At 36.2% G+C, this 26,439-nt stretch overlaps 1 protein-coding gene across 1 annotated transcript in view; it reads left to right on the top strand.

Moving 5' to 3' along the window:
• Nucleotides 1-3,059: 3,059 nt before the first annotated feature.
• Nucleotides 3,060-26,439, top strand: part of CAPS2 (calcyphosine 2) — a 47,810-nt gene continuing 24,430 nt past the window's right edge. Inside the window, exons 1-7 of the mRNA XM_047067192.1 lie at nucleotides 3,060-3,161; nucleotides 9,033-9,082; nucleotides 11,194-11,239; nucleotides 11,671-11,844; nucleotides 16,196-16,318; nucleotides 19,375-19,442; nucleotides 23,006-23,125. Of these exons, the coding sequence (XP_046923148.1) occupies nucleotides 3,084-3,161; nucleotides 9,033-9,082; nucleotides 11,194-11,239; nucleotides 11,671-11,844; nucleotides 16,196-16,318; nucleotides 19,375-19,442; nucleotides 23,006-23,125 (659 nt within the window). The 5' untranslated portion in view covers nucleotides 3,060-3,083. The remainder of the gene's footprint in view (nucleotides 3,162-9,032; nucleotides 9,083-11,193; nucleotides 11,240-11,670; nucleotides 11,845-16,195; nucleotides 16,319-19,374; nucleotides 19,443-23,005; nucleotides 23,126-26,439) is intronic.

The raw sequence follows: 26,439 nt of genomic DNA, 5'->3' as shown, positions 1-26,439 counted from the left end.
GGATGGATTTGACCAATTTATTCTTCGCTTTCCATTATGTTCTGATTTGGTAGAAGCAAATTATAGTCACTAATATCACTAACCAAGAGGGAAATGGTGATAATTGCAATTGGAAATAATTATCCTTGAGAAATGAGAAGAGTGGGAGGTGAGTTCTGTTCTTTTTGGTAGCACTAAAGATAATGTGGTAAGACTTGGATCTGTTTGTTAACAACATTCATGACGTGCCAGCTATAATATCTCTTGACTTGCGGCAGTCCGGATGGAGACAGAGCCATTCAGAAGTACTTTTCCCTGCTTCCCGCCACCTCTCCTCCCCAACATACCCCAACTGAGTATTCCCGTCCGACATGGACAGACTTTGGTGTGCATTCCAAAGATCGGCTCACAGGCTATTTATTTGAAATTCTTTTGCCACCAGGTTTAGGTTTCTGGTGTTCTTGAGTCTCTAGCTAATTCTCTCTTTCTTCTGACCTGTACCACCAGCAAGGGGGTAGTGTTAGAAAGAGATCTGAAACTGGTATAAATTCATGCTCAGTAATAACTGACAAATAACTTGGCAAAGTAAAATCCCCCTTTTTTGGGTCACTGATTCCTCAGTTTGGAAATCAGAAGATTGAGCTATTTCATCTCTTCAGGCCTGTCCAAATCTTAAGATTCTTTGACAGAGGTGTCAGGAGCCTGACTGCTCCAATTCTGTAGATCCTGGAGTGTTCCCTGTATGATGGCACTGCCCTTTCCTACTCCTGTGATATCTGAATGAACCGTTTGTATGCTGCCAAGGTCTGAAATAACGCACATGTGAATTGACTGAATTCACCTATTCGGCAAATAGTTATTAAGTTCCTACTGTTTTCTAGGCTTTCTGCTAAGTGCTGAGATACAAGGTGAGCAAAACCATAGTCCTTGCCTTTGTGAGGCTTACAGTATAGCGTGAAAAATAATGATTACCATTCGTGCTTTGAATACCATATCTATTGTTTGAAGAACAGTATATGTAGCATGTGATCATGTCATTTATGTGCAGAGAAGGGAAACTAAGAATATGTTTAAAATGTGAACAGGTATTTGACTATGCATTAATTTATTGACTAAATTAATATTTATTATGTATCTGCTATATTAAGGACATGAAATCCAGCTTCATGGTCTTGACAGTTTATTAGAGACATGAAAAGAGTTAATTACAGTCAAAGCTAATGAGTGTTAAGCCTAGGGAAATACAGGGAGTAGGAAGTCCTGGAAAGAGTATTTAAATTTTGTTGTTTTTGTTATTTGCAAATGAATTATGGCGATGTAACGTGACCTGTAGTGATTTGAAATGGCTGTAATGGTTTCTCAGGTATAGGTAATTGTGTGGTTGGTGTGGGGAGAAAATCACTTAGCTGATTGCTCAGCTTCTCTGTTTTAACTTGGGCTTGTTGTTTGCCAATCGTCATGGCAAATACAACGGCTTTTGTGATGTGGTTAAAAGCAAACAACAGCCTTCTTTCCCCCCACCAAAGCAATAACAACTTTAAGAAAGTTGCTTACTTGTGAAAGATAGCTCAGGAAAAAAAAGCCAAATTATTATCAAATCCAATATTGTGATGTTTTCAGAATATGTCTGCTGTTGGTTAATAAGTCTTCCTGATTTTACTCTTAACAGTAGAAATCTAGCCTTAGGTCATGGGGTCCTAGGGGAGGGGACTATGGAAATGGGGTAAAAGGAGCCATATAGATAAATTAGTGAAGAACTGGGATATCTCAGTAAGAGGATTTCATTGCAGTAAAACTACATTTTAATAATAATAATGATGGCTACCACGAATTGAATAACCATATTCCATATACATAGGAAGATGAGAAATGTAACATTAAACGCATTTTACAAATTAGAAATATTGGCTCGGAAAGGTTAAATTCTTACCCAAGCTTACATTATGGGAAAGTATCAAAAAAATGAGGATTTTAATATCAGTCTATATAACTGTATGCTGGCACTATGCCATGCCATCTTTCCTTAAAAATTAAATTACTATTAAAATAAATCCAAGTCTAATAATAGAAAAAGAAAGTATGAATTGTTAAACAACATATCCTCAGTATGATTAAGGTTGAAGTGTGAAATAAAATATTCAAAATTTGGGTGACTGAGGATTTTGGTTTTCTACAACTTTGCAAGTTGATGATTTTCAATATTTTCTTACATGCGTTTTACCTGTCACCTCATAATTACTAATTGGACCATCCGCTCTGTTTTATTCTTTGTATTGAAGAATACTGTTTGCATAACAAGATTTTTCATTAGCTTACTCTGGTAAAGTCAAAACTCCTAAAGGTTTAGGAAAAGAGTAAAGAAAATAAATTTATATCACTTTGTGGTAGAGAAGTACAAGCATTAGTTTTCTATCACTACCGTGAAAAATTCCCACAAACTTAGTGGTTTGAAACAACATAAATTAACTCATTATTTATTATTTATTTTATAGTTCTAGAGATCAGAAGTACAAAAAAGAGTCCTACAGGGCTAACATTAAGATGTCAGCAGGGCTGGCTCCTCCTGGAGGCTCCAGGGGAAAATTCGTTCCTTGCCTCTTCTGACTTGTGGAGACTGCTCATGACCTCTCCCTCCACTTTCAAAGCCAGCTATATAGCATCTTCACTCCTCTCTGACCTGTGCTGTCTTTCTTACATCTTCTGTTTCATACTCTGATTATTCTGCTCCCTCTTATAAGGACCCTGATGATTACATTGGGCCCTGCAGATAATCCAGGATAATTTTCACACCTCTAAATCCTTTAGATAATCACATCTGAAAAGTCCTCCTTGTTGTATAGGGTAAACATATTCACAGGGCCCACTGATTAGGGCATGGACATCTTTGGGGGAACACTATTCTGACTAGCATTTGCCCCACATAATGTAATCACCCACAAAAAGTTGATTTGAGTGAAAGAAGTAAGAATGATTAACCACATGATTTCTTTCCATGTAGTAGTAGTATGCAATTTGCATGGCTTGTTTAAAATTAAGTAAGAATGACCGTTTTGTATGTTTTTACCCTTTTCAAAGTATACTGCAGGATAAATACGTGAACTTGGATGGATTTAGAGGTTAAAGGAGTTGCTACTTCTCCTACGAGTCAAACTCAGCCATTCTCTGGAAGAAAGCTGCTGCAAGTATGTGTGCTATATAGTTTTCCTCTAGTAGGATGATTCATTAAATAATTGCCTGATTATTCATTAAATGATTCATTAAATTCACTAAATGATTTATTAAATCATTGGCCATTTTCTTCATGTTTTTTATGACTACTTATACTTACAAATATTTAGGATCCGTATTTTCTAGATTTGAAGAAGTGAGTTGCCAGGATTGAAGATAATCAATTAAAAACTTGGTCATTGCTTGAATTAGTTTTATTTGTAAAAATCAAGCTTATTATTGTTTTCATATTATTATCTTAAAAATTATCTGTGTGTATCTGTAGAAAATGTAAGAAATAAGAATAGTAGAAAGAAGAAGAGAGTATCAGTATACATTTTGTGTTAGGTAAGAAGAGAATCTGGGCTTCTATTAAGACCTTTATTCTTTGTAAACCTTCATAATATCACCCTTGTGTATATAAATCATTGATTAAGCACAAATTTACAGCTACTTTTCCCTTGTTTCCATCACAGAATTGGGTAAATATAAATTTTAGTTTAGAAATACATACAAGTGATGTATATTTATATTTCTTTATTCTTATTATTCTAAATATTGAATGCCTACTGCTTGTCCAGACACCATGATAAATGTTTCATTAACTTATATCACTTAATTCTTACAACACACCTTTGAGGTAGGTATTATTATTAACCTACTTTTAGAAGTGGAAGGACTGTGGGTCCTCGAGATTAAGTGACTTGCCAAGATTTTGAACTCCAGTTCTGACTTCAAGATCTGTGCTCTTTACTCAGATATCATTACAAACACCAACAGTTGGGAAATATGTGTAGGAGATAAGAATACAAAAACTTGTTCAGCCCCACTGATAATCAGGGGAATGAAAATTAGCATCATGATATACTTTTATGCCTCTATTAAATTAGAGGAAAAATGTAATATTGAAATACTCAGATTTAGAATCGGTGCATTCTTAACTGGTACCATGAGGGAAAGTGGGTGGGGAGATGGCTTAAACAGGTGATGGGGATGAAGGAGAGCACTTTTGATGAGCACAGAGTGACGTATAAAAAAAACCTGACCAAAACATCAATGATAATTCACAGTATTAACTGATTATCATTTATATGAATTGATTTCAATTTACATTGTAATACTGACATTAGAAAAATTAGTGTATAGAGTTTTGAAAATACAAAAGTTTCTTTATTAATAATGACTCATGCTGCTGTCTTTAAATCTGCTTTGTTAACTTTTTGGCTTTTGAAATAATTAGAAAAGCAGGATATTACATAGAAATCATCACCTCTTTGCAAAGCTTTCAGGAGTTGAATTTCTGGAATGCAGAGGCATTTGATTGTAATGTGTATATTATGTTCTTTAGAAAATGACTAGTCTAAATTGAAATTCTACAGAATCAAATATAAGAAAACCCAAACAACAAAACAAAACAAAAAACCCTGGTACCACATTTCTGGAAACAAGATTGGTGGTGTGTATTGACCTATAAAATTTTTCAACTGATTTGATGCAAATACAATCCCTGGAATCGGGGCGCCTGAGTGGCTCAGTCGGTTAAGCGTCCAACTTCAGCTCAGGTCACCATCTCGTGGTCCATGAATTTGAGCCCCGCGTCGGGCTCTGGGCTGATGGCTCAGAGCCTGTAGGCTGCTTCCGGTTCTGTGTCTCCCTCTCTCTCTCTGCCCCTCCCCCGTTCATGCTCTGTCTCTCTCTGTCTCAAAAATAAACGTTAAAAAAAAAAAATCCCTGGAATCTATTCTATGGAAATAATCTGAAATATAGAAAAACTCAGATGAAAACAAAGGTATTTTTTAAAAGCGTGTGTTTTTTTAATAATGAAAAAATACTGGAAAAGTATGTAGCAATTGAGAAATACTAGATGAACATGATTTAAGGAGTAACATGGAAGTTGCTTAAAATAAAAGGGGAAAAAGACAGTATGCAAGCCATTACAAATTTGTCTAAATCTATAGAATACACACTAAGAGTGAGCTCTAATGTAATGGATTTTGAGTGATGATGATTTGTGAATGTTGGTTTATCAATTGTAACAAATGTACCACTCTGGTGAGGGATATTAATAATGGGGAAGGCTATGCATATGTGTGGTCAATAGGGTCTTTTGGTGTTATGAGCACCCTGTTTCAATTTCAACACCTTCAACTAGCAATGCTCTGACGCAATTGGGTGACCTACAATTCAACTCAGTTTTGACACTATCAACCCAGAGATAGCATCAGGTTCCACAGGTTAAGGGTTCAGTTTTAAAGACTGCACACCTTCTCCAACTTCAAACAAGCCCAGGTTGTTACCTGTGCTTCTGGCTACAGGCTGGAGTTGATACTCAGATACTGGTACTTCTGACCGACAAGCTATGTAAGTCAGAGGTTCCCACAGCCTCCTCCTTGAGTTTGATTAATTTGCTAGAGTGGCTCACAGAACTCAGAGAAACATTTTATTTACTAGATTACCAGTTTATTATAAAAATATGTAACTCAGGAATAGCCAGAGAGAAGAGATGGGTATGGCAAGGTATGGGAGAAGGGGCAGGAAGCTTCCATGCCCTCTCTAGGCATGCCACTCTCTCAACCTCCACGTTTTCACCAACCCAGAAGCTCTCTGAATGCTGTCTTTTTGGGATTTTATGGAGGTTTCATTACATAGGCAAGGTTGATTAAATCATTGGCCATTGGTGATTAATTAAACTTCTAGCCCTCTTCTCCACTCCCTGGAGGTCAGGAGGTGAGAGTGAAAGTCCAACCCTCCAATCACAGGGTAGGCTTTATTGGCAACCAGCCGTCAAGTTTAGGAGCTTTCCAAAAGCAACCTCATTAACATAACAAAATACATTTATTTCTCTTAACTTTAAAAAAAAAATTTTTTTTAACGTTTATTTATTTTTGAGACAGAGAGAGACAGAGCATGAACAGGGGAGGGGCAGAGAGAGAGGGAGACACAGAATCTGAAACAGGCTCCAGGCTCTGAGCCGTCAGCACAGAGCCCGACGCGGGGCTCGAACTCATGGACCGCGAGATCATGACCTGAGCCGAAGTCAGACGCTCAACTGACCAAGCCACCCAGGCGCCCCTATTTCTCTTAACTTTGAGAAAACTCCAAAGATTTTGGGAGCTGTAACCCAGGAACTGGACAAGACCAAATATATATGAGAAATCTGTTTTGGTCATATGAATGTCCAAATGTATATTTCTTACAAATCATAATATCACAGGGGATATACAGCAAATATCTGTATCTTCCACTCAATTTTGCTATGAACCTAAAACTCCTAAAAAATAAAGTCTATTTTAAAAAAAAAAAGGACAGGATATAGCCAGCTAGGGGTCCCTGGGTGGCTCAGTCAGTTGAGCCTCCAACTTGATTTTGGCTCAGGTCATGATCTTCTAGTTCGTGGCTTCAGGCCCTGTGTCAGGCTGTGCATTGACAGTGCTAAGCCTACTTGAGATTCTTTGTCTCCCTCTCTTTCTCAAAATAAATAAACTTAGAAAAAAAGTAAATAAAGGGCCAGCTAGTAATTTTGGCTTTATGGGCTGTTGTCTCTGTTGCAATCACTTAACTCTGCTGATGTAATGAGACAATTCATAAATAAATCAATGTGGTTGTGGTTCAATAAAAGTTTATTTATAAAACAGAGCTGGACCATAGTTTGCCAACTCTGGCCCAGGGATTTATAAGCTATAATTTACCTTCATTCTGGATTGGCTAGCAAAATTTTGTTGGAATTAGACAATAAAGGTAACTGCCATTGTAAAATAGGCCTATGACTTTAAAAGACTGTCTTTAAGTCAAAACACTTTCTGGGGTCTATTAAAACACCTTCTGGGGGGGAGGGAGGGAGGAGGGACGGTGCGGAGGCACCTGTGTGCCCCAGTTGGTTAAGTGCCCAAGTCTTAATTTCGGCTCAGGTCATACTCTCAGGTTTCTGAGATCCAACCCTGCATTGGGCTCTGTGCTGACAGTGCAGAGCCTGCTTGGGATTCTTTTTCTCCTCTCTCTGCCCCTCCCCTGCTCTTGTGAACTCTCTCTCTTTCTCAAAATAACTAAATAAACATTAAAAAAAAATACAAGGCTTTCTGGGGGATAATGATGGTGATAATTATGACAACTACATAATTAGTTGTTTAGTTGTTTAGATTTTCTTCCTAAGTTTAGATGATATCATGATGTTTTCCAAGTACAATTAAGACAATCTTTGATATGCGATAGAGGTGTGCTGCTACTTTAAGCTATGATGTATGTGTTATAGACAATTGACCTTTAACTCGTTTGAACTGCATGGGTACATTTATATGCAGATTTTTTTCAATAAATACAATGTGTTTTCTATTCTGTATGATTTTCTTAATAACATTTTCTGTAGCTAACTTTATTGTAAGAATGTAGCATATAGTACATATAACATAAAATATGTGTCAATTGACTTTATATTCCTAGTCAACAGTAGGCTAGTAGTAGTTAAGTTTTTGAGGAGTCAAAAGTTATACATGCATTTTTGACTGTATGGGGGGAGGTGGTTAGTACCTTTAACCCCAGCATTGCTCAAGGGTCAACTATTTTATATATATATATATATATATATATATATATATATATATATTTTTTTTTTTTTTTTCTAATTAGCTGATTATTTTGTGATTTTATATTTCTGCATTTTAACTTTTTATTAGAATAGTATTTAAAACAATGCCGTATTAATAAAGTTTATACTGAATTGAATAAAGTTTATACCATTCTCTTTGGTCAATTAGAGTGATGAAGCTCAGTCTTACATGTAATTTCTTCTTCTTCTTTTTTTTAATTTATTTATTTTGAGAGAGAGAGAAAGAGTGTGAGGGAGGGGCAGAGAGAGACAGGGATGGAGAAAATCCCAAGCAGGCTCCGTGCTGTCAGTGCAGAACATGATGCGAGGCTCAAACCTGTGAACTGTGAGATCATGACCTGAGCCAAAATCAAAAGCTGGATGCTTAACAGACTGAGCCACCCAGGCGCCCCTTGAATGTAATTTCTATACTTATTGTCAGTATCACAAAAATGACCGGTTAGATAACATTTAAGAAGTAAGCTAGAAGTGTTGATGAATTGTTTGCTGCACTTATTAACTTGAATTTCTCTATGACTCATATGTATTTCTTATTCCATGGTGGCTGAGCTCACCACCATGAGCTCACCACTCAATTTATCATGAGTAAATTTCATGTCTTTGCACAATTTTTTGGAAATAATATTGAACATCTACAAATGTATACATGTGTATATTTGTCTCTTCTTTGCTTAAATCCTGCAGTTTTCACATTACCTTTAGGGCAAGGTCCAAGTTCTTTGACTTGTATTATGGAACAGTTCTGGCCACAATCTCCTTGCTCTGGATTTCAGCCCTGTCTAGCTGCTAACTCTTGGCCTGTGGGCTCGTGCAGGATGAGTTGTTTCCTGACTAAAGCAATATTCTCCCTTCTGCCTTTATCTGGCTAACTGCTACTTATCCTTCAGAGTTCCATTTCAAGGTTACTTTTTTTTGTTTTTGAAAAAACGTCCTCAGTTTCCTAGACTTGTTGGGTACACGTGCTATATGTAGTTGCTCTGTCATAGCACGTGTTTTTCCGCATTATTGTTTGTTTGAATGAATGTCTTTCCCAGCAGACAGGGCGCCATGAGGGTAAAGATTGTCTGTGTTGCTTATCATCTTATTTCTGTGTCTCAAGCATAGTAAGGAGAGCCTTAATAAATATTTCTTCTATGAAGTTTACTGAGAAAATAATAATCAGCTTTACTGAATTGACTCATTGCTTATCTTTTAAAGTATAAATAAAGGGTATATACATACTGATTTTTTCTTTTAATTAAAGCAAGGACGGACTTCCAAATCACGGGCAATCCAGAATCCTTGCCTCCCTGTGTAAGTCACATTTCTTCACATTTGAGCTATTTAATGGGCGAACATATATAATACGTTAACAAATAAAAAAAAAGCAAAATTTTATATGTAGCTGTGATTGTGAATTGCAAAAAAATTGATATTCATGTAGATGGCCTGAAAATTGCTATGCCAGAATGGAAGCAGGATGATAGGATTGAGGCTACTACTTGTCTTGTTTTTTATTTTCTTTAATGTTCTTACATTCTCCTGAAAAGGTTAAACTATTGTGTTATTTAGAAAATTGAGCTAAGTGAATTTATTAAAGAAATGTATGAAATTTTGAATTTTAAAACTAGGATAGTCAAAATGAATTTAATGAAAAGTATCTGTGACCCTAACCTTATCTTGAGAAATATGACAATTTTGTCAATCTTATTTAAATGATTTTAGTTTTGGACGGACTACATTAATTTATGATGGTGATAATTATGACAACTACAGTTATATTCTGTTTAGATTTTCTTCCTAAGTTTAGATGATATCATGATGTTTTCCAAGTACAATTAAGACAATCTTTGATATGTGATAGAGGTGTGCTGCTACTTTAAGCTATGATGTATGTGTTATAGACAATTGACCTTTAACTCGTTTGAACTGCATGGGTACATTTATACATTTATATTGTACATTTTTGCCTTTTAAAATTTGGAAGGTTATCATTTTTATATTTTTTCAAGTATTTTAGACTACAGGACTTATTAGATAATAGAAGTTAAAACCCTAGTAATTTGTTAGGCTGAACCATATGAAATTAATAAGTATCAGCAATTTCATGTGGTTCTACATAACAGATACCTCTGTACTCATCTAGACAAAGAATAGAGGTAGGTGCCAGCCTTAGATAAATATATTCAGTGTGTACTGACAATCAATCTCATTCTTGTTAAATGTTTAACAACTGGTTTTCTGAAAGTGTACTATAAGTTTATTTAAAATTTTACTTGTTAATCATACATAAACTTAAGTATTTTTTAAGTTGGTTATAAATTTTACTCCTATGGAAGATATATAGTAGGCAATTTACAAATACTGTAAAAATACTGTAAAAAAATTTACAAATTTACAAATAAATATATAAACTCTCTTTTGGAAATTCCATGTAGCCAATTGATTCTCACGGAATGCTTTTTGTTTTCTGCTGAATTCTTGTATCTGCAGCTGACGAACCATTAGTTCAATTTATGAACATTGGCTGATATTTTCATTTATTGTAAAGTGATGTGAGTGATTTATTTGTTGACTTAAGTAATAGTTTCAAATTCTGGTACAATATTTCCTCAGTTTTTTGTTATTTGCAATGTGCCAATTACAGATACGATACACTTTTTAAGTTTAATCTATACCATTAATGTTTTCTTCACTACTGTTTTAAGTCTCAGAAATCAACAAAATAATAAATCAAGTCCTGATTCATAGCATTTGCCAATGTCCATGTCAATCATCCTGCTGTGGCTGATTTCTTTCTTTTTTTTTTTTTTTTTAATTTATTTTTGGGACAGAGAGAGACAGAGCATGAACGGGGGAGGGGCAGAGAGAGAGGGAGACACAGAATCGGAAACAGGCTCCAGGCTCTGAGCCATCAGCCCAGAGCCCGACGTGGGGCTCGAACTCACGGACCGTGAGATCGTGACCTGGCTGAAGTCGGACGCTTAACCGACTGTGCCACCCAGGCGCCCCTTGCTGTGGCTGATTTCAAGCTATGTGTAATATTACTGAACCCCGACTTGGAAAGAGATGCACACCGTTATACTACCACACAAATACCATAGGTGTAAATAACTTCTAGAACATAGATAATAGTGAAGCACAGTAAAGTCATTAAGAAGTGATGACTTCAAGTATTTATGACCTTTGTTTTTAATATAGCTTATTTAATTAGAAGTTTATATAATTTTATCTTTAATAATGCTTTGTTAACAACTAGCTCAAAAACTACTGAACCTTTATGTAACACAAGCCTCTCACAGCTGGTAGGTGCAGCACGCCATTGGCTTTAGTGTACCTTTTTATATAAGATGCAGCATGTATGACTTGCAACTATTAAAGCCTCATTTTAAAAAGTAATGGGATGCATAGATTATTTCTTTCAGGGTTCCACGACTTGATTTGGGAAGCCTTGTTGACTCTGATGAGGAGGTAATTTTTACTTGGTATTTATTATAAAAAACATTTGAACACAATATTGCATAGAGCTCATAATAAATGTTATTTAATTTTATTTTAGGATGGCTTTTCATATATCCCACTTAGTACTGCGCATATTCATTTTAACCCACCAGTTTCATAGACCCAGGACTGATCTTCAGCTGGGAAACAAAGTATAAGCTTCCTGGTACTTACGACCACAGTCCATCTGAGCAGTTCCACTTGCTTTGGTTGCTCAGTGATGCTGTACCAGCGAAATATTTTACATATGACCTCTGTTTAGCATGTAGATCATAATGATCTGTTTCTTAAGCATAAATGTTAAGGTAAATGATAAACCTGTGTATGTTAATAAGGAAAATTAATAATTATTTTCATTTTTTTTTTCTGGTGGATAACATGCTTTTTATTTTTACATCTAGGAGCAAGACATAATACCTGAAAACTTACCAGGACCAACAAGCAAATATAAACTAAAATATCAGCAACATAAAACTGAAATGAAAGAGGGATATAAACAGTACAGTCAAAGAAATGCAGAAAATCCAAAACCAGGTGTCACGCAACAGTCTCCAAGAAACAAGGTAGATGACAAGGTATTGTATGAGACTTCATGAAGTTCTGATGTAATTAAAAAAAAAAAAAAAGAAATTCCATGTATCAGAGAAGTCTTTTTGTCTGGGGTGTCTTGCTGTTAGTCACAGTAAGTATAGTAGCTAGCATTTGTTTTTGTGTTCTAGGGACTATTTGAAGTGATTTGCTTGCATTAACTAGTTTATTCTTAAGAACTACTCTAAGGGTTTATTATTTATCATTTTCAAATGTGAAAACTCTAGCCAGATGACCTAGTCATCTTTTCTCTGTTAGAAGTTTTCATTATTTTGGGATTGGAAATAAGACAATATTACAAAGCTGTTTTTGATGTAGCTATCCTGAACTCTCTTTGTCTCACAGTCTAAATTAAAATTGTTTTTAATTATTTATTTTGTGAGAAAGAGACAGAGAGAGAGACAGACAGACAGACAGACCACGAGATGGAGAGGGGCAGAGAGAGAGGGAGACACAGAATCTGAAGCAGGCTCCAGGCTCTGAGTTCTCACACAGAGCCTGACGCGGGGCTCGAACTCACGAACTGTGAGGTCATGACCTGGGCTGAAGTTGGACGCTTTAACCGACTGAGCCACCCAGATGCCCCTCACAGTCTAAATTTTAAAGTTGAAAAATGATTATAGATGTGACAGTGACCCTATTTTATTCTAAAACTGTCATCACTCCCTGATTTTCTTCTGCGTCATGTTGGGAGATGTTTTTTTAACATCATGAATTACTAAAGTTATGCTTTTATTTAATATTAATTAGATGTAAATTCACCATTCATGACTATGAGAGCAAACTAACCATAATATATTTAATGGCTTTTCATAAGCATATTGGAAAGGTCAACCTTGAATTGTGGAAAGAAAGGTTTAGAAACATTGTTTATGACACTACTAGCCATAAAAGAGATAATAGTTGGATGTAGTAGTTAACTTTTTGTAAGAATATTGTATTTTCAGGGAAGTTTGATGGTTGTATCAGCTTAACATTTTTTATAGGTAAAAAGAATTGATTAATTTATAAGTAGGTATGGCATATCATCTATCCATGTAGGAACTATCTTGAACTAACTACTACTTCACATGGTGTTTAGTGGAAAGAGTAACAAAAGTTACGGGATTATTTTGTCTCTATTATGTTAAGACACATATCCCAGATCCAAACAGATGTATACAAATGTAATAATCTAATGTCTATAATCATAGGCAGGATAATTTCACAGCCCTGTAGCATCCGGCCATGTATTTATAAGTTTTACCATGTAATATTTAGATCACTGTAATAATGTTGGGGAAATAGACTAAAGATATCTAAAAGCTCATGCTCTATTTGCTGCAGCAAAGTAGTTTAAAATATTTTTAAGCAAAGCTTTGATTTCCTTGAACATGTGTTCAGATGAGGGCATTTGTTTATTTTTGGTTAAGAGAGGAACCAATATTTCTTGCAAAGCTTCCCATATGTTTGGTAAACACTTATAGTATGAATAAAGAACTTTATAGAAGCCAGCATATGCATATTTTCTTTTGGAAAAAAATTCTGTTTTGCTTTGATTTTTAAAATCTACATATAAATGTATACAATTATTATTTCATGTGTTCTTGATAGTCTTGCAAAAAGACCTGGTTTCTATACATAATAATTTTGTACTTAAGGGTTCGAACAACTTATTTGATATTTTTTTAGATTTTTGCCATTACGAAAATCAAAATTGCTGTATACATGGGCTATTAGTAAAACTGTTTACAATTACATTAATTAGCATTAGAATAGTAATCTCTGGAAATAGAAGGGCTCTCTGATATCAGAAGTGTAAGCCTCTTGATAAAGTAGGGAACAACATGTAATTTGCTTCTTTTTACTGATTAAAAAAAAAAAGCTAAAGTTAGACTTATTTAGGACCTAGGACAATAACTAAAGGTCATAATCACCCATTAGTCAAACTGATATTATCAGTCAACAGATAATTAATTAAACAGTAAGATAAAAGTTCCCCTCTGCTTGTTTAACGGCAGATTTCCTTTGTTGAGTTTCCTTCCATTTAGTGTAAAAAGCTGATGAATCCTTATTGTCAAATTATTTCCCAAAATGTGAACTTATATTTTAAATAATGAAATATCTTTAAATAAAGCATGAAAATCATTAAACTTCAATTTTATAGAAAACAGTAATTAAGTCAGTAAATAAAACAAATATTTTTTGCCCTTACAGAATATATATCATAATGGAAGGACTTAGCAAGAAAAAAATATTAGTGAATGAATGAATCAATCAACCCATCTAGCCTGACAGATGGTGATAAATGCTATGGATGGAGGGGAACTGGGAAGACCAGGGTTCAAGGTTGGGATCGCAACTTGTACAGGATCACCAGGGAAGATCTTTCCCATAGGTAGCATTTCAGCACACAACTGGTGCACAAGAGGTGATGCACAAGCCACTCAGAATAAACTCTGAGTGTCAGGAAGCAGGAGGGAGCATAGAGTGTTCAAGAAATATCAAGGAGGATGGGGCACCTGGGTGGCTCAGTTGGTTAAGCCTTTGATTCTTGATTTTGGCTCAGGTCATGATCTCCTAGTTTGTGGGTTTGAGCCACGAGTCAGGTTCTGTGCTGACAGCATGGAGCCTGCTTGTGATTCTCTCTCACTCTCTCTCTCTCTCTCTCTCCTCTCTCTGCCTCTTCCCATGCTGGCTCTCTCTATCAAAATAAATAAATAAACAATAAAAAAAGAAGAAATACCAAGGAGGATGGTGTGGTCAGAGGAGGAAGAGGAAGGGAGAGATGAGGAGAGAGTTAAGGGAGGGCGGGGAGGCAGCTCTGCGAGGCCTTGTAGACCACGTAAGAACTTTGCCTTTTACTCTGAGACAGAAAGCGCCTTTGCTGTGTTGAGGATGGGTTTTGCGAAGAATGGGGCGAAGCTGGAAGTGGAAAGTATTTGTGGCGTCTGTCACAATAAGCCATACAAGAGATGAGGACAATGGCAGCAGAGTTGGATAAGAAGTGGTCATGATGAGAAACCAGATTCTGGGTAGATTTTGAATAATTGAGAATATTTGCTGAGAATATTTGTTGATGGTTTGGTTACAGGCTTAGGAGAAAGAGATGATGAAGGATGCCTCTAAAGTTTTGGGCCTGAACAATTGGAAGGGGAGGGAAGACCACCAGGAAGTCTGGTCTGGGGAGGTTAAATTTGACATACCAAGGGGGAAATGTCACCCTTTCCCTTTTGTAAAAGGATAAGAATAAGCTGAAACAAAATAAATAAAAATCTTTTGAAAGTTTCTTTCAATCTAAACTTAGTGCAGACCTTTGCTTATACTTGAACATAATCTGTTAATTTAATCAGCTTAATTTACCTTATATAATGCTAAACATCTTTTTTGATGCCTGTTAAAATAAATCACTATGCAGGAAAAACAAATATATTAGCAGGTAAATAAATAAAATTATAAAGTATCCTCATAAATTGATTTCCCAATAGTTAATACTTATACAAGATGTGTTATTCATTTGTTGAGTAAATATCGAGTGTTCACAATGTGTGGTCCTGTTCAGGCATCAGGGATACTGCAATAGAAAAGACAGTTCCACCCTAATGGAATGTCTAGCAGGAGAGGCAGGCAATAATTCACAAACAAATGTATAAGATTTCATGTAGTAGTCAAAGGTCATGAAGACAGAGTAGAGTATGAACATGGAGTGTGACCTTTCGAGAAGATCTAAAGTGAGAACAAACCCTGGAGGAAAAACTCTTGAAATCTATTATGTTTTTGGCAGTTGCTATCCCGCTGGGACATTTTTGTTGTTGTTGTTAAGGGAATATAAGTACATCTTATATTCAGAGAAAAATTTAGTGTTTATCTTTAGGATCCCAGAGAATCCTTTACCTTAAAGGATAAACCCCATCTCTTAGTACTTCTGAATTTCATTGTATGAAGGAGTGGACATTGCCCATTTTTATTAACTTTACAAAGACTCAAATGGACAATAATAGTTATAATAGTTGCTACTTTGTATCTAATGCTGACTCTATATCAGATACTTTTATAGGTGTTGGGCATTTAATCTGTGTGTGTGTGTGTGTGTGTGTGTGTGTGTGTGTGAAGTAGATACTGTTATTAATTCCCATTGCCGTGAGTAAGCCAAGGCACAGAGGTCATCTAGCTAGAAGGTGGAAGAACTGGATTCAAATAGGCAATCTGATTGTCAGAGATTGTACTGTTAACTGCTACACAAATAACTATTGACATGTTCAGAGGTGATTTAATACTCTATTTTGTTAAAAACAAATATGCTAAGTATGTGAACTGAGTACAAACTCTCATGAGTTTATTTATTGCTTTCACTTGCAGTGTGTACAAGGTGAAGCAGCCATCATCGGTGGTCTTACAACTCTGGATAGGAAAGCCCTCTTACAGCAGGGTTATGCAGACATCCCGTACAATGCACCATGGTGTATGAGGAAGTCTGATGCCGTAAGTCACCAGTATTTTTATTTACTTGTTAACCCATTAAGTTCATTTGCCCTCCAAGATTTTCCAGACTTAAAACTGAATAAATAATTGGAACAATTGAATTTGGACTGAGGTGGATGTTCACTAATGAGTAAATCGAGTCCTCATTTTTACCAATGGTTGCTGTTTGGTATATTTAGCGTGGAAAAATAGTCTTGAATCTTTAAGAGTTTGTAAAAATTTAGTTTATGCTATCAAAAATGTTAATTGGCTGCTGTTTTTGTCAGTGGGTTTAATTTAGCATCACCCCTGCCTCCAAAGTAACCTAGTTAGTTTTTGGAAAGTGATAAGCAAATAGGACTAGAGAAATTCCAGCACGTTAAGGAAAAGGGCAGGAATCAAGTAATTTTTTTTTTTTTTAAGGAAAAGGGAAGCAAAGCTCTAGATTCTCAATATTAACTCTAAATTGCATCTTTTATAAAATCAATTGGATTGTTGGATGAGGATCGCTTAGGGCAGATCTGATACAAATAGATAATGACATTTCTATAGTGTCCTGGGGTAATCAGACCAAGCTGCTTGAAATTGGAGTCCACTGGCCAGCCCAGACACCCCCAGGTGATTAATATCTTAGACATGTTAGTAATGAATTGATGAAATACCAGTGTGTGGTGGTTCCAAAGTTGGGAAAATTCTGGCTTAAATAACCTAAATATAATAAAACATTACAGTTTTAGCCAGTTACATTATCATTATCATTGAGAGGGAAGTCAATATATTTTTTATTGGAATTACAATCATCCAGAATTAGTATGTTCTGAATTGACAACAATGTGTAATCAGTCTCCGGACTATGTACTGATTTTCTGTGGATGACCAAGTTACTACCTTGCTATAGTTCTTTTACTAAAACAACATAAACATTATTTTATATGCCTATTATTATTGAGATATTTATGTTTAATAGAATAAGGAATCTTACCAGGATTATCCTAAAATTAAAAAAAGCTACTTTATAAGACAAAACAGTATCCCAGATAAGGCTTACTTTGATATGTTCCTGAAGTTACACTTGAAATGAGTATTACTGATTCTTAAGGCCTATTGAGTGTTCTTGATTTCATCCAAAGCCATCTGGGTGTTAGTGGATTTCTTTTACTCACAATCATTTTAATTCACTAAATTCAGCATCACGTACATTTTACTTCATTGTGGTAGCAGGCATTTATCATCCCCCCCACACCCGCCCAAGGCAACGTTTGTGTGAGTACACTTTGAATGCGTTTGAAATTAGTACTGATTTATTTTTAATTTTTTGTAATGTTTATTTATTTTTGAGACAAAGGGAGACAGAGCGCGAGTGGAGGAGGGGCAGAGAGAGAGGGAGACACAGAATCTGAAACAGGCTCCAGGCTCTAAGCTGGATGGGCTCAGAGCCCGATGTGGGGCTTGAACCCATGAACCGTGAGATCATGAACTGAGCCGAAGTCGGATACTTAACTGACTGAGCCACCCAGGCGCCCCAATACTGATTTATTTTTAAAATGTAGGTGGAAACATTTTAATTTTTAACCACTTAATTCAACAACAGAAGCAGTGAGCCTGTGTGGTTTTTATATCCATCTCTTTTAGTTTGCTAGTCAGTTTTCAACATTATCAGATCCTTTGAATCAGTGTGGCTTCTGCTTCTGATCTGCTCTTTGTTTACACAGGCCTCTAAATCAGTGTGCCTGAGGGTGATTCTAACCTTTCCTACAATAAGCCTCCATAAATGTCAACACTCAAGGTGGGCTTTCTGCATGGGCTTTCTACTCATTAATCTCACCTCTTTTGCTTGCTTCTGAGTTTTACACCTCTGTTCTGGCTGACCTTTTCTGTATATAATTTCATGTTTTAGTCAGTGTTCACTTTCTTCCCCCTTAGACATAAAACATGCTTTGCTGTACCTGTAAGTTACCACAAGTTTTCTAACTTTTTAATTGCTGTTTGACATTGATTACTAAACAAGTCATTATAAATTGTCATGAGCTTAGATAACACCAGATGCAGTTATGTTAAATGACATGAACTTTATATGGGGCATATTTGGATGTGTAAACTGTATCTTAAGTTCTACCAAACCAAAAAAAAAAAAAAAAAGATGAAATTCAACTATAGACTAATATTTAAATAGTTGTGCCCAAATTCCCAGTTTTCTTAGTAGTTTCTATGATATGCCTTTAGTCATTCTTATTTGAATTTTGCGTTAGTTTCAAATGGAGCATTCTCCCTAAGGTTACAAAGCCTCTATCTAAGGAATGTTATTGTACTCAATTCCATTTACTACAGTGATCAAGGGAGATGACAGTAATTTACAGTGTAAAAATAGAACAAGCTTTATTTTGACTCCTTAATTTTTTAACTTATTTACTCTTGAAAAGAAACATTTTAGTGAATATAGTCACATTATAATCTAATTGGAATTGAATGATTACTAATCTTTCAATTTCATATAACCTAAAATATAGTAAAAATATTTTCAAATGAGTTGGAAGAGCAAAAAATAGTGTGAAGATAGTTTAATCAAACCAGCAATTGAGTAATGGATTATATGCATAGAAAATATTATTATCCTTTTAATGATGGAAGGCTTTTTAAAAATATTTATTTTTAGATTTTTGATATAAGGTTGAATGATTCCAATTCAGTTTTAGCTTCATATCTACTACTTACAGTTTTAGAACAAACTCTTTTTGTGTCAGGGTTGGTATTCTTGGAGCAGGTTAAAGTGCCTTTTACAGGGCATCTGTCAAGGATAGGGTTATAATAATCTCTTCCTCCTTTATTCTAGCTCCATGAAATTCAGAGGCTGTGCATGGAAAACTCTGATGATTTCTACAGAAATTTAAGTGTATCACTTTTTAGGAAATAAATGGTATGTTTAGATTAAATAATTAGGATTCTTTTATTAGTGATGGATATAGTAATCTATATTTAAGAAGGAAGTTGGAAATTTAACATATATTTCGGATTCTTGTCTTAACTATAGTATTCTATTTTATGGACAATGAAATTAAAAAAAAAATTTCTCTTCTTAGGAAATTGTGGCTGCAGAGAAGAAGAAACAGACTGTTGCAGAGCAAGTGATGATAGACCACTTATCTAGGTGAGAGTTAGTAATAAGTAATATAAATCCATTCAGAAAGTTTTCATTAATTTTTTTTATTGTTAGTCAATCAGCAAGTGGCTATCTCAGAGGCTCTCAAACTTTCTCTGTTCACTGCACTCATAGTGTTTTAGTGATTTTGTTTTTCATAGCATTCCTAAGTCAGTAGAAATACCCAACAGTTCTATTTTTAAGTATTTTTATCTAAATAACTTAAGTATTTACTTCATTACAACTTAATGGCCATTTGAAAAAATAATACACATAAATTGAAAGAAAAAATATTTTTATTTCATTCTCAAATAGCCTCAATTACTTGTTTGTACCTTTTGGGACACTGCCCAGTCCCTCAAACCTTAGAAATGTGTTGGATACTGTCACCTTCACTTTTGACTGCACATGGCACTTACTTATTTATCACAGCAACTGTAGAAAACCCTGCTTTGCAACGTTTTGACATCATTGTAACATGATCTCTTGTTCAAACTGTGAATTACCTTGAGCTAGTAGTTCAGGTAGCATCCAACAAATATCAAGTATCACTGTTTCCCTCAAAAATTAAAAACATCTCACGTAGTCCCTATGAATTTTCTGTGGCACCCTAGAGTGACTTGGCGCACAGTTTGGAAACTGCGGGACTGTTAGAAATTTTAAACTTACTCTCCAGTTTCATAACTCTTAGAAAACTGTGTAAAGGTTAAATACCTGCTGTTTCAAATTGCATGATAATATGTAAATATGGCAGGATTTCAGAAAAGGCGGAATAGTCTAGGATGCCTTCAAGAAAGAACTAAGACTTTTTGTTAGCTGAAAAAAAATTTTTTTATGTTTATTTATTTTTGAGAGAGAGAGAGAGAGAGAGAGAGACTTAGGATTAGCTTTGAAAAAAAAGTATTGCTTGTGTAGATGGCAGAGAGAAAGTGCATTTTTACGTGCATGTTTTTCAGTAACTTGTTTTGAAATAATTAATTATTCTTATAGGCTTCAATGCACCTCCTTCACTTATCTCTTGAACTCACTTTGTCGGTGTTTTCACCCTCACTGTGCCACCACATCTCCTCATAAGATAACGAGTGGCATCCATGTTGTTCCACTAATGGCGATCTCTCGGTTCTCCTTTATTTGACCCAGCAATGTCTTTCTCCACTGGAAACTTTCTCCTTTTTTGAAATACTTTTCTCTTTCCCATTTGGCTTCCTACACACGACACTTGGCTAGTTTTCCTCCTCCCTTCTGCTCCTTCTCAGTCTTTTCCCCTGGTTCCTTTTCATCACCCCTGCCTTTATATGTGGGAGTACACTGGGCTCCATTCTTGGACTTTTTCTACATGTAGTTCCCAAGTGATCTCATCCAGTATCATGCCTTTAAAAACCATTTATATGCTGATGCTTCCCTAATCTAAGGCTCCAGTGGAACATTTGCCAATCTGGGTTCCGGGAAGTTCTTTTCCTTCCCTTTCCCCATGACTAAATCCTCTTTAATTTTCCTCCAAGGCAGCTCCATTTTTCAGGTTATTTAGACCTAAAATCTTGGTGATGCTTTTGATGCCTCTCTTTTTCTCAAATGCTATACTCAAGTTTGTCAGCAATCACTCTCACTTCCACCCTCACAATAAATTTACTCCTTCTTCTGCCATCATCCCTGCTCACACTGTCATCTTCTTTCTCCTGGATTATTTTAGTCACTTTCTAACTACACTCATCGTGTCTCCATTTGCCCCTTGTTGGTCTATTCTTAACCCAGGAGCCAGATTAAGTCTATTAAAAAGCAAGCCAGATCAAACCTTCCAGTAATTTTCCACATCAGAGTAATATCTATGTATTGATTACATATCACCACAAAACCTAGTAGCTTGAAACAATAATTAAAGTTTGTTTGTTTGTTTATTTATTTATTTATGTATTTATTTATTTATTGAGAGTGCAAATGAGCGGGGGAAGGGCAGAGAGAGAGGAGACAGAGGATCCGAAGGGGTCTCTGCCTGACAGTGGAGAGCCTGAAGGGATGCCGGCTCGAACTCACAAACTGTGAGATCATGACCTAAGCCCAAGTCGGACGCTTAACTGACTAAGCCACCCAGGCGCCCCCTAAGACAATAATTAATTAGAGCTCATGTATCTTCAGATTAACTGTCCAAGCTAGGCTTGGCCAAGTGGTTCTTACTTTTTACTTACTTTGGCCAGTTACATATGAATAAAAACATTGGTCTCAGTTCAGAGCTTAGGACTTAGGAAGCCTTATGTGTTCCCACTTGGCCTTTTTGTGCTTTCACTATATTTATGAGAACACAGCTTGGCCAACCCACTGGTCTTAAGAAGAACGTGACTCTGCAAATGCACCTGGGCCACTTAGCCAAGATTATCCTAGACAAGCAGATCCACAAACAACCCACACTTACATAAGTTAGTTTAGTTGAGATCAGCAGAGCCATCCAGCTCTATATAATGGCCAAAGCAAGTCAAATGGCTAAGCCCAAAGCTAAAGGGGAAGAAAGTACAGTACACCTATAATGAGGCCATGGCAAGGATATGGATCAGGTGTGCTAGAAAATTGTCAATAATATAGTTTACCCAAGCCCTACATGATCTGCCCATCATTAGACCTTGGCTCACTTTTCCTGCTTCTCTCCCTCTCTTATCTATTCTGTTCCAGCCACTCAGCTTCCTCCCTGTTCTCAAACATACCATAAGGTTCACTCCTGTCTTAGGTACCTTGCATTTATCTTCCCTTCTGCTTGGAATGCTTTCCCCCCAGAAATCCATATTGTTGCTTACTTACTGTGCTTCACATCTTTATTCAGAAGTCATCAATACAATGTCTATTTGTTGAAAGAAAAATAAGAGAGAGACATGGGGGCCCCTGTGTGGTTCAGTAGGTTAAGCATCTTTTTTTTTTTTTAAGGTTTATTTTATTTGTTTTTGAGAGAGCATGAATAAGGGAGGGACAGAGAGACAGAGAGAGAGGGGGACAGAGGATCTGAAGTGGGATCCATGCTGACAGCAGTAAGCCCAATGTGGGACTTGTACTCACAAACCACGAGATCACGACCTGAGTTGAAGCCAGATGTTCAACCCACTGGGCCACCCAGGCACCCCAAGCATCTGACTCTTGATTTCAGCTCAGGTCATGATCTCATGGTTTGTGGGCTTGACACCCAAGTTGGGCTCTGTGCTGGCAGCACAGAACCTGCTTGAGATTCTCTGTCTCCCTCTCTCTCTGTTCCTCCTCCTGCTCGTGCTTTCTCTCTCTCTCTCTCTCTCTCTCTCTCTCTCTCAAAATAAATAAATAAACATTAAAAAAATTAAAGAGAGACACGAAGCTCAGAGTTTTCTCAAAAATTTCAGTGTATTTTTAGATAATATTTATGGAAAAAGATTGATAGGAGTGTTTGTTTTCCTATGGCTAGTAGTTTTTAATTATTAAATTTATTCATTCAGTATCTGGCAAATATATAATTGTAAGTTTGCGTTGGTAGTTGAGCTTTTCTAGCTGCTTACACATATGTGAATGCTAGAGTCATGCGTTATCACACTGAATTGTCAGACTTTGTATTTTCTGTGTAGGGCTGTGATCAGTGATCCAGAACAAAACTCAACCTCCGAGAGACAAGAAAGCATTCATATCGTTCCAGATTCAAAGATGACACCTCTTCGATTTAGGAAAAGAACGCTACATGAAACTAAGTAAGAAGACTTCACTTATATCGAATGAGGATATAGTATGTTATAAATGAATTTTTAAAAATATACTTATGTGTCTAACTGAAAAGACCTTTTTATTGGCTTATTTTTGCTTTTTTCTATATAAAAGGAAGTGGAATTTTTGGAGTTCAGATCTCAGTTCTGCCAATTTAGGGTATTGGGGTATACTTTGCCCTCTAGGGTTTTTATTAGTAACTTAGGAATGACAGCTACAACCTTAGGGGATAATATATGTGACAATATACAATATAGTAACTGAGACATTTGTATGTGCTGAATCTCATTGATATAATGTATTCAAAGTTAGTATTATTTAAACATTTATTATTATTATTATTATTATTGACATTTTGCCTTTTACGTTGTAGCTTATGAAATCTTTGGACTTTCACAGTTTTGGGGTGCATTCCACTTAAATTTGTCAACAACTTCACTGGCAGGTGATGGCTCGCTTCAGCATTAATAGACACAAAATCCACAGTTTCTGCAGCAATGCTTTCATATTTTCAGACTGCTGGACATGCCAAGAAGTACTTCTTTAGAACTGTTCTCTTTTGTTTCATTCTTATTTTCTGGAAGGGTGTTTCCATACCTTAAATACTCAAAGGTATTGTGTATTAATTGCCTATGGCTGCTGTGACAAATTACCACACACAGTATTTTAAAGCAACACAAATTCATCCTCTTACAGTTCTGGAGGTCAGAAGCCTAAAAGCAAGGTGTTGACGGGGCTGCATTCCTTCTGGAGGCTTCAGGGGAGAATCCATTTTCTTGCCTCTTTCAGCTTCTAGAGGCTGCCTTTATTCCTTGGCTAATGGCCCCTTCCTCCATGCTCAAAGCCAGCAATGGCTGCTCGTCTTTCTTGTTTTTTTATCACTCTGACACTGCTCTTCTGTAGTCACAGTATCCCTCTGCTTTCCTCTCATAAAGGCACTTGTGATTGCATTGAATCCAGCTGGGTAATTTCAGATAATCTCCTCATCTCAGGGTGTGGAGTCACACATGCAAAGTCCCTTTTATCATATCATGTAATTGTAACATATTTACATGTTCTGAGGTACAGGGTATGAACAACTCTGGAGGGTCGTTATTCAGCTAACACATCTAAACTTCTCTTTGTGTTTTTAGAGTTTATTTATTTATTTTGAGGGGGGGAGGCACAAGTGGCGGGGTGGGGGAGGGGAGAGAATTCCAAGCAGGCTCCACACGGTGGGCACAGAGCCCGACTCCAGGCTTGAACCCACGAACTGTGAGATCATGAGCTAAACTGAAATCAAGGGTCGGATGCTTAACCAACTGAGCCACCCAGGTGCCCCTAAATGTTTCTTTTTCTAAAGTAAACTTTTATTGAAATAAAGTATATGTCCACAAAATGTACACAGTTTAAATGTACAGCAAAGGAATTTCCACAAAGTGAACAATACTCAGGTCCCAAGTTCCTACATCAAGAAATAGAACATTACGAACATCCCAGAAACTCCCCTTGCCTGCCTATCCCCTTCCCCTACCATAACAGGGTAACCTCTCTGTCCTGATACCATAGATGGTAACTGCCTTATTATAAACTTACTGAAGTCACAAAATTTAGACACTATGTATCTGGCTTCTTTTTGCTCAACATGTTTATGAGTCAACATGTTATGAGTTGTTATTTGTTTTTGTCTTTTATTCTCACTGTACAGTATTTCATTGTATATAAATATGCCACGGTTTATTTACTCACCATGTTGATGGACATTTGGCTGTTTCAGAGTGGTGCTTCCGTGAACTTTGGTGTATGCCTTTTGGTGAACATACGTCCTCGTTTCTGCTCAGTACATCCTTAGAAGTGGAATTGCCGGACCATTTAGTATGCATTTGTTCAGCTCTAAAAAATAACGCCAAATAGTTTTTCAGAGTGGTGGCTGCAATTAGCACTCCCACCTGTAGCAGTAAGAGGATTCTAGTTCACCACATCTTTGCTGGTGTTCAGTATTGTCAATGTCTTTCATCTTAGTTCTTATGGGTGTGTTATCAGTATCCCCTTGTATGAAACAGATCTCCTCTTACATGAATCTTCCCTTCGAGTCTGTTGGGTTATCTTCTTTGCATTGATCTGTGGAACTTAATTTATATATTCTTGGCACAAGTCCTTTTTCAGTTATATTTGTTGGACAGATCTTTTCTTCCTCTATGGTCACCTTTTCATTTTCTTGATCAAGTCTTTTGCTGAATAGGAGTTTACTAATTTTGATGTAGACCAGTTTGCCGATCTTTCCACTTATCGTTAGTGCCCTATGTATCTTTAGGAAATCTCTACCTATCACAAACTCATTGTCCCTCTAACTCATAATGCTGCATATGTCCTAATATATCAAATTATTATAAATGCATGGTTGGTGTCTAGGCTTTTCCTTTAGTCTCATCTCCCTATTTTGTATTTTTGCACCAATATCATCCTGTCTTAATTGGTATTGCTTTCTTTTAGAGTAATTAGAAAAAAACCTTCAATATTGGCTTAATATACTATGCCCTTTCCTCTTCTATATAAATTTTATTTTACTTATTTTTTAATTTAGTTTGTTAATGTTTATTATTGAAGAGAGAAACAGAGAAAGAGCATGAACAGGTGAGGGGCAGAGAGAGAGGGAGACACAGAATCTGAAGCAGGCTCCAGGCTCCGAGCTGTCAGCACAGAGCCTGACCTGACCTGGGGCTTGACCTCATGAACCATGAGATCGTGACCTGAGCCAAAGTCGGATGCTTACCCAACTGAGCCACTCAGGCACCCCTTGTCAATATAAATTTTAGATTGAGCCTCCTTCAGTGAAAAATACTATAGTGGTATTAGTTAGAATTACTGAATTCATGGATTTCGTCCTCCCGCATTCATTCTTCCTGGAGAAGGAGAAGAGGATTTTGCTTCAGAGTTGGAAGTGAGAATAGCAGGTATAGGGCAGCCCTTCCTCTTGTCTTTTCTTTGGGAGCCAGCTGCCTGCAGAAGCTGCTCAAGGCGTTACATTTCGCAGAGTCCCTACCCACTGGGAATGAGTGGGTTAGTCATATAATACAGTTAGTAATATAATTAGTAATATAGTTAGTAATATAGTATATAGTAATAGTATATAGTATATAGTAATAGTATATAGTATATAGTAATATAGTATATAGTTAGTAATATAATAAAATACATATTTTAATCTTCATCTGCCTGATTCTTATTTTGTATTGGTTAAGAACTTGGGTAGAAGTGTTTGGTACTACTTACTGGATACTTAAAACCTTAGCATAGAACTTTCCATTTATAATGTAAATGT

The sequence above is a fragment of the Lynx rufus genome, unplaced genomic scaffold (genome assembly GCF_022079265.1).
Source record: "Lynx rufus isolate CCGP_SWC_20201006 ecotype Redwood Valley unplaced genomic scaffold, mLynRuf1.p SCAF_7, whole genome shotgun sequence".
Taxonomy (NCBI): Eukaryota; Metazoa; Chordata; class Mammalia; order Carnivora; family Felidae; genus Lynx; species Lynx rufus.
This window is presented reverse-complemented; position numbering and strand designations above follow the sequence as displayed.